The sequence below is a fragment of the Felis catus genome, chromosome A3 (assembly GCF_018350175.1).
Source record: "Felis catus isolate Fca126 chromosome A3, F.catus_Fca126_mat1.0, whole genome shotgun sequence".
NCBI classification, from domain to species: domain Eukaryota; kingdom Metazoa; phylum Chordata; class Mammalia; order Carnivora; family Felidae; genus Felis; species Felis catus.
Window position 1 is genome coordinate 1,686,668 of NC_058370.1, and position 16,005 is coordinate 1,702,672.

At 68.8% G+C, this 16,005-nt stretch overlaps 1 protein-coding gene across 3 annotated transcripts in view; it reads left to right on the forward strand.

Annotated features, from left to right (window-relative positions):
- Positions 1 to 16,005, forward strand: part of LAMA5 (laminin subunit alpha 5) — a 51,607-nt gene that overhangs the window by 29,193 nt on the left and 6,409 nt on the right. For all 3 annotated transcript variants that reach the window (XM_045053409.1, XM_023251034.2, XM_045053410.1), the window contains exons 23-59: positions 110 to 248; positions 518 to 660; positions 738 to 844; positions 946 to 1,099; positions 1,628 to 1,788; positions 1,877 to 1,985; positions 3,163 to 3,260; positions 3,342 to 3,543; positions 3,631 to 3,757; positions 4,345 to 4,484; positions 5,133 to 5,248; positions 5,354 to 5,565; positions 5,910 to 6,114; positions 6,311 to 6,455; positions 6,666 to 6,806; positions 6,949 to 7,110; positions 7,321 to 7,422; positions 7,527 to 7,610; positions 8,278 to 8,508; positions 8,986 to 9,099; positions 9,340 to 9,467; positions 9,670 to 9,750; positions 9,875 to 10,089; positions 10,270 to 10,370; positions 10,485 to 10,665; positions 10,751 to 10,900; positions 11,439 to 11,590; positions 11,659 to 11,769; positions 11,953 to 12,064; positions 12,696 to 12,866; positions 13,046 to 13,242; positions 13,356 to 13,472; positions 13,611 to 13,765; positions 14,062 to 14,203; positions 14,308 to 14,410; positions 14,986 to 15,096; positions 15,820 to 15,999. In XM_045053409.1, the coding sequence (XP_044909344.1) occupies positions 110 to 248; positions 518 to 660; positions 738 to 844; positions 946 to 1,099; positions 1,628 to 1,788; positions 1,877 to 1,985; positions 3,163 to 3,260; positions 3,342 to 3,543; positions 3,631 to 3,757; positions 4,345 to 4,484; positions 5,133 to 5,248; positions 5,354 to 5,565; positions 5,910 to 6,114; positions 6,311 to 6,455; positions 6,666 to 6,806; positions 6,949 to 7,110; positions 7,321 to 7,422; positions 7,527 to 7,610; positions 8,278 to 8,508; positions 8,986 to 9,099; positions 9,340 to 9,467; positions 9,670 to 9,750; positions 9,875 to 10,089; positions 10,270 to 10,370; positions 10,485 to 10,665; positions 10,751 to 10,900; positions 11,439 to 11,590; positions 11,659 to 11,769; positions 11,953 to 12,064; positions 12,696 to 12,866; positions 13,046 to 13,242; positions 13,356 to 13,472; positions 13,611 to 13,765; positions 14,062 to 14,203; positions 14,308 to 14,410; positions 14,986 to 15,096; positions 15,820 to 15,999 (5,299 nt within the window). The remainder of the gene's footprint in view (positions 1 to 109; positions 249 to 517; positions 661 to 737; positions 845 to 945; positions 1,100 to 1,627; positions 1,789 to 1,876; positions 1,986 to 3,162; positions 3,261 to 3,341; positions 3,544 to 3,630; positions 3,758 to 4,344; positions 4,485 to 5,132; positions 5,249 to 5,353; positions 5,566 to 5,909; positions 6,115 to 6,310; positions 6,456 to 6,665; positions 6,807 to 6,948; positions 7,111 to 7,320; positions 7,423 to 7,526; positions 7,611 to 8,277; positions 8,509 to 8,985; positions 9,100 to 9,339; positions 9,468 to 9,669; positions 9,751 to 9,874; positions 10,090 to 10,269; positions 10,371 to 10,484; positions 10,666 to 10,750; positions 10,901 to 11,438; positions 11,591 to 11,658; positions 11,770 to 11,952; positions 12,065 to 12,695; positions 12,867 to 13,045; positions 13,243 to 13,355; positions 13,473 to 13,610; positions 13,766 to 14,061; positions 14,204 to 14,307; positions 14,411 to 14,985; positions 15,097 to 15,819; positions 16,000 to 16,005) is intronic.

Genomic DNA, 16,005 nt, shown 5'->3' on the forward strand with positions numbered 1-16,005 from the left:
TCCCCACTGCGGCCGGCAGCACAGGTTGGGGGGGGGGGGGGGACCGGGACCAGGCTGGGAATGGCCAGGGAGGGGCGACCCCGACTCTCCGTGCCCTCGTTCCCTCCAGCCCAGGATCGTGGTGAGGCTGAACGTGACCTCCCCTGACCTCTTCCGGCTCGTCTTCCGGTTCGTCAACCGCGGGCCCAGCAGTGTGAGTGGGCGAGTCTCTGTACAGGAGGAGGGCAAGTTTGCCACCTGCACCAACTGTGAGTGCCTGGGGGCCTCTCGCTGCCTGTCCCGCTGCCCGCCCCGCCCCAGCCCTGCTGCCCACTCCACTGCCCCCCCGCCCCCCCCCCGCCCTAGCCCTGCCCAGCCCCGCCCCAGCTGCTCCTGCCCCACCCCCTACCCTCCCACTTCTGCTCCAGCCCCACTGGGGGCCCACGTGTGGGTGGGGGGCCGGTCTGTGCCCTGGGGGAGCTGCAGCCCGGGGTGGCCCGTGGGCTGAGACTAGGAGTCTCACGGTCCACGTCCCCAGGTACGGAGCAGAGCCAGCCTGTCACCTTCCCACCCAGCACGGAGCCTGCCTTTGTCACCGTGCCCCAGAGGGGCTTTGGGGAGCCCTTTGTGCTGAACCCCGGCGCCTGGGCCCTGCTCGTGGAGGCTGAGGGGGTGCTCCTGGTGAGGTGGGGGCTGAGCGGGGTGGATCAGGGCCCACGGATGGGGCCCTAGTACCTACCTCTCCCCCCGCCCGCCAGGACTATGTGGTCCTTCTACCCAGCACCTACTACGAGGCGGCTGTCCTGCAGCTGCGGGTGACCGAGGCCTGCACGTTCCGGCCTGCTGAGCAGCGCTTCAGGGAGAAGTGAGGGCCGGCCTGGTGGGGGTGGAGGCCTGACCCTCACTGTGCCCACTGCGTGTCCCTGCTGACGGCATTCTGTGTCCCCCGCCCTCCCCCCAACCCAGCTGCCTCCTCTACACGCACCTGCCCCTGGATGGCTTCCCCTCAGCTGCAGGAACCGAGGCCCTGTGTCGCCGTGACAACAGCTTGCCCTGGCCGTGCCCCACGGAGCAGCTCAGCCCTTCGCACCCGCCCCTGGCCGCCTGCCTGGGCAGTGACGTGCGTGTCCCTGGGACCCCACAGAGGGGCAGGCAGGGTCAAGATCCGGGGAAGGCGTGCCCTTGGCTGGAGGTTGGGGGAGGGAGGGCCCGTGCCGCGGTGACGGCACACAGGTGCAGGCAAGGCCACAGGTTTGACGTCGGGAGTCAGAACAGCCTTGGAGCCTCATTTGTAAATGGGGTGTCGCTGACCCCCCCCCCCCGCCCCTCCAGCTTATCGCGAGGAGGCAGAGAGTCATTTATTCTCTCTGAAGATCCAGGCTGGGCCTCCGGGCAGCAAGCACTCAGCAGCACTGAGGCCAAGAGGCCTTGGGAAGGCAGGGGAGGCTTGGAGTGAGCAGAGGTTGGAGGCCAAGTGGCCATGGGGGTGTCCTGGGAGGAGTGCCCCGGGCAAGGACAGCAGGTGCAGACTCAGACCTGGGGGGGGGGGGGTGAGGCTGTAAGGGCTGTGCCCAGGGGTGTCCAGGGAGTGCACGGGGTCTCGCTCTGCTGGTGGGGCCTCTGATCACTCTGTCCCCCCCACTCCCAGGTGGACGTTCAGCTTCAGGTGGCTGTGCCACAGCCGGGCCGCTACGTCCTGGTGGTGGAGTATGCCAATGAGGACGCCCGCCAGGAGGTGGGCGTAGGCGTGCACGTCCCGCGGCGGGCCCCTCAGCAGGCGGCACTCACTTTGCACCCCTGCCTCTACAGGTCTGTGGGAGTGGGAGAGGATTCGGGTCTGGGGGGGACGTGTGGGAGGGCTTGGGCCCCCCGCTGACCGCCCCGCCCCCGTCCCCAGCACCCTGTGCCGGGGCGCCGCCCTGGACACGCAGCACCACCTGGCGGTCTTCCACCTGGACACGGAGGCCAGCGTCCGGCTCACGGCCAAGCAGGCACGCTTCTTCCTGGTGAGGCCCTGACCCCTGACCTGCACGGGCCCCAGGGCCCCCCTGTGGCTTCAGGCCTTTCGGAAGATTCCAGACGGCATAGAAGTAGAAGAGTGTGGGGAGCCCAGGTGCCCAGCAGCCGCCCCACCGTTAGTGCGCGCACGGCTCGTAGGGAGGGGGTGCGGGGGGGATTGGAGAGGAGGAGAAAGTAACTATGTTAACAAAAAACCGCCTCCTGGTATGATTTGCAAGAACATCGCGATGTAAAGGGGTCTGTTCGGTGGGGTCGTTGGCTCCTGGTCGTCCTCTGTGCTCTGAGAACGAGGACGACCTTGCCGCGACACGGGCCCCTGCACCTGCCTGGGCACGAAGCATCACGCTATGCTAACGTCGCGGACGCCCAGGAGCGAGCGGAGACGTGCCCTCGATAAAGCTCAGGGCGGGTGACGCTCGCTCTCCCAAGACCAGTGTTACGTTTCCCGCCCTTTAAAAACTGGATCTTCTCCGGCACATGCTGTTGTAAAAGCGTCGCATGTCGGGAAAGACTCACAACGGGAAAGGGAGCCCCGTGGCTACCCGCCGCACCCCCTCCGTGCGCTTTCTGGGGCTGGTGTGTTTCACGCGTGTTGCTGAAGACACGGCCGCAGGGCTCCCGCCCGGCCAGCTGACGTCAGGGCGCCTGCGTCTATGCTCAGCCCTGGGGCGGGGACCCAGACCTGCCTCGCGTGCACAGCCCAGCGTGGCTCTCCCTCACCCCCCACACCCAGGCCGGGAAGCAGCACGCCCCCCCGACGCCCCTCGGCCCCCGTGGCCACCCCCCGGCACTGACCGCGCCATCCCATCAGTGCGTTCTGGAGCTTTGTTACCGGAATCGCACAGGGCAGGTGTCCCCGCCTCCGCTCTGGGGTTTCCTGGGCAGCTTTGGTGTCTCGCGTTTGTTGTATTTGCCCCACAAAATACTGTCGCTGGAGCTGAGGGGGAGGTCGCGGTCGAGGAGCCGCAGAGAGTGACAGGATGGATGGCGGAGGGGAGACAGGAGGGTGGCCCCGAGGAGAGCTGAGAAGGGCTCTGGTCTAGACTGTGCAGTCGAGGGCCAGTGTTCGTGCAGCCAGAGGAACCAGGGACTAGGCGCGGAGAGCGGGACGCGGGGTGTGGGAGGGTCCCACGCGCACGTCCACGCCTGGCTCTCTGTCCACAGCACAGCGTCACCCTGGTGCCCGCGGAGACGTTCAGCTTGGAGTTCGTGGAGCCCCGGGTCCGCTGTGTCAGCAGCCACGGTGCCTTCGAGCCCAGCAGGTGGCGGGGCCGGGAGGGGCCGGGACCGCTGGCGGGGCACACCGGCCGGCCCGCAGGGACTCACTCCCGCGCCCCCTCCAGTGCCACCTGCCTGCCGTCGCGCTTCCCGAAGCCGCCCCAGCCCATCATCCTGCGGGACTGCCACGTGCTGCCGCTGCCTCCCGGCCTCCCCCTGGCCCGCTCGCAGGACTTCACGCCCGGCGCGCTCCCGCCAGGGCCCCAGCCTCGGCCCTCCACTGCCGTGGACCCCGACGTGGAGCCCACCCTGCTGCGCCACCCCCAGGTGAGGGCCCAGGCCGGGAGGACTCCACCCTCCAGCCCGGCTCGCACTCCTACCCCCGCGCCCGCTCAGCGGAGCCTCTCCCTGCAGGGGACTGTGGTCTTCACCACCCACGTGCCTGTGCTGGGCCGCTACGCCTTCCTGCTGCATGGCTACCAGCCGGCGCACCCCACCTTCACCGTGGAGGTCCTCGTCAGCGGGGGCCGAGTCTGGCAGGGTGAGTGGCAGGGGCGGGCCATGGGGGCGGACCCCCGGACGAGGAGCCAGCCCGTCGGGGGTCTCTTCACACGGCCCCTCGTGTGGTCATCGCGAGGTGCGGACATCGCGAGAGGTGTCCGCTCTCAGAGGAAGGGCCCAGGGCCCAGGGCAGGCGGCAGCCCCAGCCTCCGGGCCCCCTTCCCGGATTCACTTGATTCCCTTCCAGAGTCGGGGCTCGCCCTGTCACATAGGCGGGTAATCCCGGGTTCACCGTGGGACACGTGTCGACGGCACCTGTGTTCTCACACGTGTGTCTGCTTCGTTTTTGCTCGGCCGAGCTCGGGACCCGTGCCTAGCGGGCCTCTGTGTGTGGCCACACCCGATTCACGTAGCGCGAGCGGGCCCAGCCAGAGAGGCCTGACGCGCGGTCACATGTCCGCCTTGTGCATCGCAGATGCACGTCCCTTGGTGGGCAGGGCGCTGTCCCGTGGCCATCTCTTCCTCCCTGGTGGCTCCGGGAGCGACCCCGGAATGAGGCCACGGGGCCACGGCCGGTCTGTGGGGCGTGGAGGGTGTGCGCCGACCTGCCTTTTCATCCCCCTCCAGGCCACGCCAACGCCAGCTTCTGCCCGCACGGCTATGGCTGCCGCACCCTGGTGGTGTGTGAGGGCCAGACTGTCCTGGATGTGACCGACAGCGAGCTCACCGTGACCGTGCGTGTGCCCGAGGGCCGGTGGCTCTGGCTGGTGAGTCCCGAGGACGCCACGTCTGCACGCGGATGTCTTGGGGCCTGACGTGGGGCTAGCGTCTCCGGGTATGGATGTCCTGAACGCGTCACACCATCGGTCACCTCAGGCAGGGTGTGTCCACCTGCGTGGCCCAGCCCCACGCCAGGTGCCAGGGAGAGCGGGCTCCACGGACCTCCGGGCCAGGCTGTGAGGCTGGTGGAGGTGGGAGGGTATCTAAGAGCCAAGACGTTGCCTGCTATCCCCCTGGAGCTCTGCTGGTCAGGGTGGCCTTCTCGGAGGAGGAGGCCTAGAGGGATGGAGAGGGAGGGCAAAGGCATGTCTGGCAAAGGATGGGAGGGGGGCACCAAGAGGCTGGACGTTTCTTTATCGCTGAGCATCACAACCCCAAGCGTCCATTAGGCCCCAGAAGCCGACCTCCCTTCACAGCAGCCCACTGGGCACCCAACACCTGCCAGCCTTGCTGGGGCCCGGGTTGGGTGTGGTGCGGCCACTACCGTCTTAGCTGCCTGGCTGGACCCTGGCCGGTCACAGAGACCCCCCCCGCTCCCCTTCGTGATGTGCTGCTTCCGGCAAGCTCTGGTATACTTCCCCAACCTGGGTCCTCCCCTGGGCCCACGGGAAGGTGACCAGGCCTTGGTGCTCTAGGAGTATGTGCTGGTGGTCCCCGAGGAGGCCTACAGCTCCAGCTACCTCCGAGAGGAGCCCCTGGACAAATCCTACGACTTCATCAGCCAGTGTGCCAGCCAGGGATACCACATCAGGTGGGCGGGGCTGGGGCTGGGGCGGGGCTGGAGGCGGGGCGGTGGGTGGGGCTGGGGCGGGGCTCTGGGTGGGGACTTGGCCTTACCACCTGATTCTCCCCCCAGCCCCAGCAGCTCGTCCCAGTTCTGTCGTGATGCAGCCTCCTCTCTCTCTCTCTTCTATAACAACGGGGCTCGGCCTTGCGGCTGCCATGAAATGGGAGCCACGGGCCCCACATGTGAGCCCTTTGGGGGCCAGTGTCCCTGCCGTGCCCATGTCATCGGCCGTGACTGCTCCCGTTGTGCCACTGGCTACTGGGGCTTCCCCAGCTGCAGGCGTGAGTAACTCAGCCCCTGGGGGGTGCCAGCGAAGGAGGGTCCTAATCCCAAGGAGGCTTCCCAGTGGAAGGAAGTGTGGGTACGGTGGCCAGGAGAAAGTTCTAGAGCTCTGCTGCCCCATCTGTAGGACCTCAGGCAGCCCACAGCTTGGCTGTCAGGCAGGGTCCGGGGACCGGACAGCGATTCCGGCAACTGACCGCACATCAGAGGAGCCGCCTGGGCCGGGCGGCCTGGAGCTTGGCGAAACCGGGCCGGGGTGGGGTGGGGTGGGGTGTCCTCGGGCCCGGCCCCCCGGCCTCTGATGGGGCAGAGGGTTCGCCACGCCCGTGCCCGTGCTCTGCAGCCTGTGACTGCCGAGGCCGCCTGTGTGATGAGCTCACCGGCCGCTGTGTCTGCCCGCCTCGCACCGTCCCGCCCGACTGCATCGTCTGTCAGCCCCAGACCTTTGGCTGCCACCCCCTGGTTGGCTGTGAGGAGTGTAACTGCTCGGGGCCTGGTGTCCAGGAGCTCACGGATCCCACCTGTGACATGGACAGTGGCCAGTGCAAGTGAGCTGGGCTGTGGGGCTGTCACCGTGGCCCGGGGTCGGTCCTGGGTCAGGGATGGATGGCATTGCCACTGAGAGCACCCCCCCCAGGTCTGGAGGAGGGGTTACACCTTGGGGATCCGCTGCCTTGGGGGCCACCTGTGGTCTCAGTAAGCGTGGAGGGGAGGCCCGGCCAGCGTCTGAACTTCCTCTGGCAGGTGCAGACCCAATGTGGCCGGGCGCCGCTGTGACACCTGTGCCCCTGGCTTCCACGGCTACCCCAGCTGTCGCCCCTGTGACTGCCACGAAGCGGGCTCCACGCCCGGCGTGTGCGACCCCCTCACGGGCCAGTGCTACTGCAAGGTGAGGGGCCGGGGGGGCCTAGGTGGCCTCCACGGCCTGATGCCCCACCTCCTATGTTGCCTCAGCCGCTGAAACTCCTCCTCTGGGGTCACCGGGGGCTTCCCGGCCGATTCTGGGGACCCAGCCCGTCAGCGAGCGGGTGACAGCGAGCCAGGGTGGTCGAGCCCACAGCACGTGGCCGACCGACCTGCCCTGTCCACCCGCCCCCAGGAGAACGTGCAGGGCCTGAGGTGTGACCAGTGCCGCCTGGGGACCTTCTTCCTGGACGCTGCCAACCCCAAAGGCTGCACCCGCTGCTTCTGCTTCGGGGCCACCGAGCGCTGCGGGAGCTCGGCCCACACCCGCCGGGAGGTGTGCAGTCAGCAGGACCTGCACTGGGGCAGGGCCGCCTCCCAGAGGGGACACGTGCCCCCCAACCGGCAGGCCCCGGGTGCGGGACGGGCCCCGTGGCACGTGAGGGTGCTCACCCCGCGCCCCTCCTGTGTGCCCACAGCTTGTGGACATGGAGGGCTGGACGCTGCTGAGCAGCGACCGGCAGGTGGTGCCTCACGAGCTGCGGGCGGCCTCGGAGCTGCTCTACGCCGACTTGCGGCTCGGGGCCGAGGCCTTCCCTGAGCTGTACTGGCAGGCCCCACCCTCCTACCTGGGGGACAAGGTGAGCGAGCGAGGCCGGCCCTGGGGACGGCACTGTGAGGGTGTCCAGGAACCCCCTGGAGGCTGGGGGAGGACGGCAGTGAGGTGCCCACGTCCAGGGCGGGATAGGGGCTCTGTGAGGGCGCCCGGGGCCCAGCCCAGCCCCGTTGCTGGTGACCCTGGGCCCGCGGTCAGGGTCTGGCCGGGTCACGTCTCTCTGCCCTGCCTCCAGGTGTCATCCTATGGCGGGACCCTCCGCTACGAACTTCACTCGGAGACCCAGCGGGGAGACGTGTTCATCCCCATGGAAAGCAGGCCGGACGTAGTGCTGCAGGTAGCCGGACGGGGCGGGTGTGGCCGCGCGGGCTGGCGGGCACCGCCGAGCGGGACGGCGGGCAGCCCGGCTGCCGGCCCTCATCTGCCCGCGCGCCTCCCCAGGGCAACCAGATGAGCATCATGTTCCTGGAGCCGGCGTACCCGGCGCCCGGCCACGTCCACCGCGGGCAGCTGCAGCTGGTGGAGGTGAGCAGAGCTGGTCCGGGAACCCGGGGCCATCCTGGATCCTGGCACGGCCCAGGGGAGCCCAGGGGAGCCCAGGGGGCCTGAGGCTGCCGTGCCCGCTCTCCGGGACAGAAAACGGGGCCTGGGAGCGGGAGCTCGGCCCCTCCCCCGCACACATCGCCCCCCGCTGCTCTGGCCGCCCGTGCCCGTGGCGCTCCCGGCCGCCTGCCGGCCCGCGGGGCCCTGACCCCCAATGGCCGAGCAGCTGCTGGGGCGCCCGGCGGCCCTGCGGGTCCAACTGCCTTTTGCCTCGGCCTCCCCGTGTCTACCTCGGGAGCAGCGGCTCTCTTCCCAGCTCGTGGCCTGTCTGGGTCTCTATCTGAGGTGTCTTCGGGTGAGCGGAAATTCAGATATTTAACGGATTCAGAGTTCTTGATTTTTCACGTGTGGTTAGTGTTTTTGCGTCTCGTTCACGTGTCAGTCTCTGGAATCAGAAAGCGCTCACCTACGTTTTGTTCTAAAATTCAAAGCATCTCCTCCGTGTGTTTGAATCCTTACCACGTCTGGAGGCGGTGTCTGTGCTCCATGGGAGGTGGGGGGCCGGGGGCCGGTCCCCCCACGGGTGGTTGGGCTGTTCTGGCCCCGAAGTCACCCGTCCTGCCCCGCTGAGCACCGTCACGGCCCACAGGGGAACTTCCGGCACACGGAGACCCACAGCGCCGTGTCCCGCGAGGAGCTCATGATGGTACTGGCGGGCCTGGAGGAGCTGCACATTCGCGCTCTCTTCTCCCAGACCTCCTCGGCCGTCTCCCTGCGCAGGGTGGCGCTGGAGGTGGCCGGCGAGGCGGGCGGGGGGCCTCCAGCCAGCAACGTGGAGTCGTGCATGTGCCCTGCCAACTACCTTGGGGATTCCTGCCAGGTGAGGTGGGGGCAGGCGTCCGCATTCCGTCTCCCCGTTCACCTCCCGCCCGCCGGCTGATCTGTCTGCCCCTCCCCTGTCACCCGTGTCCCTGCCTGGCCCTCCGTACGCACGGCTGCGCCGTATCCCTCCACTGCCTGGTCCGCCTGCGTCCGCGGGTCCACCCCGGCGTCGCCGCGTCCCACGCCTGCCCGCCCTCCTCCCCTTCACGCATTCGTCCACCTGCTTGTCTGTCCGAGGGGTTCGTCACTGAGCATCCGCCCAGTCAGAAGAGGCATCTGGAGGAGAGAGAGGCGGCCCAGCCCACATTGGGGGGCTGCTCACCGGAGTCAGGGCATCCATATGCCTTTGGGGATCTGACTTCATGTCTCCAGCCGGTCGGGGCCAGGATTCCTGAGGGCCTGAGAGCGTGGTCCCTCGTCTGCACTCTGGGGCTGGCTCTGCTTCCTTTCCTGACCACTGTGCCTCTGCCCCCAGGAGTGTGCCCCCGGCTATTACCGGGACGTCAAAGGTCTCTTCTTGGGTCGCTGTGTCCCCTGTCAGTGCCACGGCCACTCAGACCGCTGCCTCCCCGGCTCGGGCGTCTGCGAGGTGAGTAGGGCCCAGCAGAGGCCGGGCAGCCCACCGAGACACAGACTCGGGGAGACCAGGGCCCTCGGATCAGCGGTTGTGGCCACGCTGGGGTGCGGGTGGAGGGAGGTGTCCTGGGCGGGGCACCGGCTGGCCTTGGGCACAGAGTCCCTGGCACGGCTGGCGGGAGGGCTGCTCAGACCCTGCTGTGAGGAGCGGGGCCTGTGTCGTCAGCGCCCCCACCTGTGCCTTCCGCCCCAGGGCTGCCAGCACAACACCGAGGGCGACCGCTGCGAGCACTGCCAGGCTGGCTTTGTTCGCAGTGGGTCCGAGGACCCGACGGCCCCCTGTGTCAGCTGCCCCTGCCCCCTCGCCGTGCCTTCCAACAAGTAAGCTGGGCCAGCCGGTCCAGGGTCCCCCCAAAGGGCGCCTGGTGGCCACGCTCCCTTACAGCCCAGTGTGGAAGGTCACCGTCCCCTACCCGGTTGGGTCAGCACTGCCCTCTGGAGGCCGGGACAGCTGAGGTGGGCTTTCCGGGTCCGGGCCCCTGGTGGGTGCGCCGCTGTAACAAGGCCATCTCCGTCCCCACAGCTTCGCGGTGGGCTGCGTCCTGCGAGGTGGCCGCACACAGTGTCTCTGCAAACCCGGCTATGCGGGCGCCTCCTGCGAGCGGTGAGCTAGCCGGGCGTGGGGGCGGGGGCTGTGGGGGGGCGCGCGTGAGTCGGCATGCGTCTGGGTGGGCGTGCGTGCGGGTGGGCGGAGGGACACAGGCCGCTCACCTTGCCACCCTCCCCAGGTGCGCGCCGGGCTTCTTCGGGAACCCTATGGTGCTGGGCAGCTCGTGCCAGCCGTGCGACTGCAGTGGCAACGGTGACCCCAACCTGCTCTTCAGCGACTGCGACCCCCTGACGGGCGCCTGCCGCGGCTGCCTGCGCCACACCGCCGGGCCCCGCTGCGAGAGCTGCGCCCCCGGCTTCTACGGCAACGCCCTGCTGCCCGGCAACTGCACCCGTAGGCGCGGGGGCCGCGGGGGAGGGCGGGGGGCGGCGAGCAGGCCGCCGCGGGGGCCGCCGTGGGATGGGGGGGGGGGACGGCCGGGCAGAGCGAGGGGCTCAGGTCCGAGTAAGGTGGCGAGGAGGAGCCCGGTGAGGGAGGGGGCTTCAGGGCTCTTGCCGCGGCACCCTTCTGCAGGGTGTGACTGCTCCCCGTGCGGGACGGAGACCTGTGACCCCCACAGCGGGCACTGCGTGTGCAAGCCAGGCGTGACAGGCCCGCGCTGTGACCGCTGTCAGGTAGGGCTGCCTGGGGGGCGGGGCCTGCGGCTGGGGGGCGGGGCCTGCGGCTGAGGGGCGGGGCCTCCCAGCCTTGGGGGGGGAGCCCCGCCGTCAAGGTGGTCTGTGCCGCAGGAAGGACACTTCGGCTTCCAGAGCTGTGGCGGCTGCCGCCCGTGTGCCTGCGGACCAGCCGCGGAGGGCTCTGAGTGCCACCCCCAGAGTGGGCAGTGCCACTGCCGGCCAGGGGCGGGAGGGCCCCAGTGCCGTGAGTGCGCCCCGGGCCACTGGGGGCGCCCTGAGCAGGGCTGCAGGCGTGAGTACCGGGGAGCCGTGGGGTGGCCGGCCCCCCCCCACCCCCCAACCTTCTGCCAGCGCTCACCCCGCCCCTCTGTACCTAGGCTGCCGGTGCCAAGGGGGCCACTGTGACCTGCACACCGGCCGCTGCACGTGCCCCCCCGGGCTCAGCGGGGAGCGCTGTGACACCTGCAGTCACCAGCACCAGGTGCCGGTGCCCGACGGGCCTGGGGACCGTGGCGTCCACTGCGAAGGTGCGCCCCTGTGCTCTGGCCCTGCTCCGCCAGCCACGCCCGTCCCCGCATCCTCCCAGTTCTGCCTGTGGGCGTGTGGGTCCCAGCCCCTCGTGACCAGGCAGTCCCTGTGCTGATTTCAACTTCCAGAGAAATGCTGTGACCCCAACTCTCTCTCAGTTTTCCAAGGGGTCCCTGAACTTCATGCTGACGCACTGCTTTCTTCTGATCCCCAAGTCCTGGACTCCCCAACCGGTCCTTAGCACCCCTGGGCCCACCCTGACCTTCTACCCGCTTCCTGGCACCTGCCCAGTTCCCTGCTGACTTTCTGAGTCCGTGCCGACCTCTTGGTTGATCCTGTGATTCCCGTGCTCGCCTCTGACCCTTACTAACCTCGTCACTTTCAGCGTAGCTCAACATTCCTGTGCCAGTTCTGTGATCCTTGGCTGACCCGTCCCCACCACACCATCCCCCCGATTCCTTCCCTGGCCCCACGCCAACCCCCGACCCCATACTGACTTCCCCCTCCACCCCCCCCCCCCGCCCGTGTTGCCTGCAGTGTGTGACCACTGTGTGGTGCTGCTCCTGGACGACCTAGAGCAGGCCGGCGCCCTCCTCCCTGCCATCCGGCAGCAGTTGCACGGAATCAGCACCAGCTCGGTGGCCTGGGCCCGGCTGCACAGGCTGAATGCCTCCATCACTGACCTGAAGGTACATGTCAGTCCGGCCCCCCAGCCTGTCCTCCCGGGGCGCAGGTTCTCACCTTCTCTCCTCCCCAGAGCCAGCTCCGGAGTCCTCCGGGCCCCCGCCATGAGACAGCACAGCAGCTGGAGGCCCTGGAACGACAGAGCTCAGGCCTCGGACAGGACATGCAGAGGCTAGACGGCCAGGCAGGACCCTGGGGAACGCCTGCGGGGAGGCCCCTCCCCCAACGCTCCCGGGGATGCTCCTCCCCTGGAACACCCCTTCCCACAGCGGCCTGGACCTCCAGAGGTCCTCTCCCAGGGCCCCCGACTGTCTGCTCTCACCCCTGATGCTCCGTGCCGTGTTCTGACGGGACGCTGTGTCCACAGGCCACAAGAGCCCTAGCCCGGGCTAGCCGGCTCCTGGACGGCACTGAGGCCTCGCTGGGCCGGGCGCAGACACTGCTGGCATCCATCAGGGCTGTGGACCGCATCCTGAGTGGTAGGGGCGAACCCAGCTGGGCAGGGGATGGCGGCCAAGCAGAATGGTGCTCAGGGTCCGAGCCGGAAGTGCTGCCTCCAGGGGGCTTGGTGCCAAGAGCCCCGCAGGGTTGGCTGTGTCGACGGGGAGATGGTGCCATGCCTGAGTGGGCCGCAGGGGGCAGGAGGGGATGCAGGTGTGGCCAGAGAGGAGCGGGCAGGCGGATGCTGTGGGGCGTGCCCGCGCCCTCTCTGGGGATACCGTGCCCCCTTCTGGCGGTGCCCCATTCCCTGGAAAAACTTACGAACAGATCAGTCACCACAAGAAGAGACTGGGGGGCGCAGGCCTGGCCCAGGGGTCAGGGAGGAGGGGAGATTTCAGCCCACTGCTGTCCTGGAGTAGGCGCTGGCCAGGCAAGGAAGCCGAGGTGACGGGCTGAGCAGATGGGTGGCAGGGTTTGGGGTGGGGGTGAGGAGGTCAGGCGGCCCAGCAGCCGAGCACAGCCGTGGCTTGGAGCCAGGGTCTTTCGACTCATCCAGGGCGTTTCTGGGTCACGTGCTGGTGCCCTGAGCGTGCTCAGGCGGGGTCTAGCGGGCAGAGGTCGGCCTGGGCCGCGGGCTGGCCTTGACAGACCCCACCCCTGCCCCTGTAGAGCTTGAGTCCCAGACAGGCCACCTGTTCCCGGCCAACGTCTCAGCCCCCTCGGGTGAGCTCGTGCGCCGGACGCTGGCCGAGGTGGAGCGACTGCTTGGGGAGATGCGGGCCCGAGACCTGGGCGCCCCGAGAGCAGCGGCTGAGGCTGAGCTGGACAAAGCCCGGAGACGTGAGTGGTGTGGGTCCCAGAGAAGGAGGGATGGGGAGGGACTGGTCCGGGAGCCCCAGGGGGTGATGGTCAGCCCAGAATGGCCGAGATCGGCTCGAGATGGGGCACCGGGGACTGGGCGGGACCTGGGCCTCGGGAGTTCCGCCTGAACCCCCGTCCCTGTGTGGGGTCTTGGCCAGTGCTGGCCCGCGTGCAGGAACAACTGACCAGCCGCTGGGAGGGGAACCAGGCACTGGCCGAGCGCACCCGAGACCAGCTGGCCCGGCACGAGGCCGGCCTCATGGACCTTCGAGGGGCCCTGAATCGGGCGGTGGGCACCACTCGGGAGGCGGAGGAACTCAACAGCCAAAATCAGGAGCGCCTGGAGGAGGTCCTGGTGAGGGGCCCTCCTCTCCTTCCCTCTCCCGCTCACCTTCCTGCCCTGCAAGCTCCTTGTTACGTTGTCCCATCTTTTTGTCCCTGTTACCCTCTTCTTCCCGTGTCCTCCAGCAACGGAAGCAGGAGCTGTCCAGGGACAATGCCACTCTGAGTGCCACCCTGCAGGCGGCCCGGAACATCCTGGCCCAGCTCTCGGAGCGCCTGCACGGCATGGACCAGGCCAGGGAGGTGAGTGCCACTCCTGGGGGCACCCAGGCAGGTCCGGGTGGGGCTTTGCGTGTAGGACACGCCTCTGGGTTCCCACATCAGGTGACAGCGAGTAGGGGGTCGGGTTGAAGGTCCCATGTAGCCTTCCCCACCCCCCAGGAGTACGAGCGCCTGGCCGCAAACCTGGACGGGGCCCGGACCCCACTGCTGGAGAAGATGCGGGCCTTCTCCCCGGCGAGCAGCAAGGTGGATCTGGTGGAGGCTGCCGAGGCGCACGCGCGGCAGCTGGACCAGCTGGCCCTCAACCTGACCAGGTGCGAGGCCCGAGAAGCGCCTCGGGCACTCGCCAGGTCCTCTCTGGGACACGGCGAGTCTGGGAGGGCTCTCGGAGAGGCTGCTGTTTCCCACAAGGTCTGGGCAAAAGCCCTGACCCCAACTGGCTATAAGCTACAGGGAGGGCACACCTGGCAGGGAGCAGGGAAGGGATGAAGGGTGGGGGGCTGGAGGAGGCAGGCGGGCTGGCCTGGCAGCTGTGATGGCAGGAGGGAGGGCCCGAGGATGTCTGGGTCCCCCGGCCGCACAGCCAGTGTCCCTCTCCCACCCCCCACAGCATCATCCAAGGAGTCAACCGGGACCGTTTCATCCAGCGGGCCATCGAGGCCGCTAACGCCTACGGCAGCATCCTCCAAGCTGTGCAGGCCGCGGAGGGCGCTGCTGGCCAGGCGCTGCAGGAGGCGAGCCGCACGTGGGCGGTGAGGCCCCGCCCCTCCCCACAGCCCCGCAGGAGCCCCTGCCCTCCCCCTGCCCCGGCTCCCGCCAGGCAGGGGTGACCCGGGTCCCATCCCCCTGTCTGCAGACCGTGGTGCAGCGGGGCCTGGAGCCCCGAGCCCGGCAGCTGTTGGCCAACAGCAGCGCCCTGGTGGAGGCCGTCCTCCGGGAGGAGCAGAGGTTGGGCCGTGGTGAGTGCTGGGAGGGGGGGGCGGGGGGACGGGGGCGGCCCTTTGTGCCCGCTCACGTCTGGGGAGCCCGCTCACGTAGGTGACGGCGTGAGGGAGGGGGAGGGCTGCCTATGGGGGAATCCTGGTCACCGTCCGCGTGCTGCCCTGGCAGCCATGCAGAGGGCCACCACTGCCCTGACCTTGTAACGGGCCCGGGAAGGGTCTTTGCTACTGTCCCGATTTGGGGGCCGTGCGCACACCAGCCTGTGGCATGAAAAAAGGTGGCAGGAACACTCCCTCTGCTGTCAGAACCTTGGGGTGTGGGCAGCCCACAGGCGGTGGCCCGGCTCTTCCGAGGTTCCGTTATCTCGTGTACGAGATGGGGACGATTACGCCTGTGGAGGGACCGGTGGCTGCCACGGGCCCATCGCTCCGGCACCTGCCCAAGCTGGGGGCCCTCGTGTCCAGAACTCCCCGTCTGTGTGCATGTCGGCCTGGGTCCGTCCTTGCTGGTCGGGCCGGCAGAGAGGGCTGGGCCTGCATGCCAGCTGTGGGGGAGGAGGGGCTCCCGGGGCTGAGGCTGCCTTCCGCCACAGCGCGGGCTACCCTCCGGGGCACCGGGACCCCGCTCCGAGATGCCCAGGCCAAGAGGGAGCAGCTGGCAGCCCGAGTCCGGGAGGTACAGGCCATGTTGGCCATGGACACAGGTAGGTTGGTCTCCGTCTGGCCTCACCTTCCGCTTGTCCTGGGGTGAACAGACCCCTCCCCCACACGGGCGTCGTGCTGGTCCGTGCTCCCCAGTGGGCTCTGACAGGGGACGTGTTTACACTTGGGTAGCCCCAGCCCTGGAACCCTGCCTCTGGGGCAGGGTGGCCGCATGGGGAGTGTGTAGTGGGGACATTTCACCCCCAGGGGCTTGGGGCATTGGGCAGGACCTGGCTTCCGGGAAGGATGTCCAAGGGAGGCCAGGGGTGGTTGGAGGACATGAGGTGTAGGTGGGACCGACACGGCCGTTGCGGCCGGAGCCAAGGACGCAGGCAAGGCCTCTGGGCAAGGACCGGTGTGCCCCACCCAGGTCCGACCGTGTGGCTGCCCGCTCGAGGGTAGAACGTGCCAGCAAGCTTGCAAATGGGGGCCGTGGAGACTTACGCAGGGCCCCGGGACAAAGGACGGTGGCCATGGGGAGGCAGGGCCCTGGGACGGAGGACGGTGGCCATGGGGAGTGGGCGTTAGGGTGACCGGGCCGTGGTCTGAGAGGCTGGCGTAAAAGGAACCATCTGGTAGAGGACAGGATGGGACAGACAGCGGTGTTTCCAGTACTTGTTCTCGTGAGCTCTGAGGGGAGCTGGCGGTCTCCCCGGATGGGAGGTGAAGCCAGGGTGGTCCTTGCCTGCGTCGCTCTGAACGTACCTGTCCGCTGCCCACCACAGACGAGACGAGCAGGAAGATCGCTCATGCCAAAGCCGTGGCCGCTGGAGCCCAGGACACGGCCGCCCGTGTGCAGTCCCGGATTCGGAACATGCAGCAGAACTTGGAGCGGTGGCAGGGCCAGTACGGGGGCCTGCGGAGCCAGGACCTGGGCCAGGTGGTCCTGGACGCGGGCCGCTCAGGTGGGC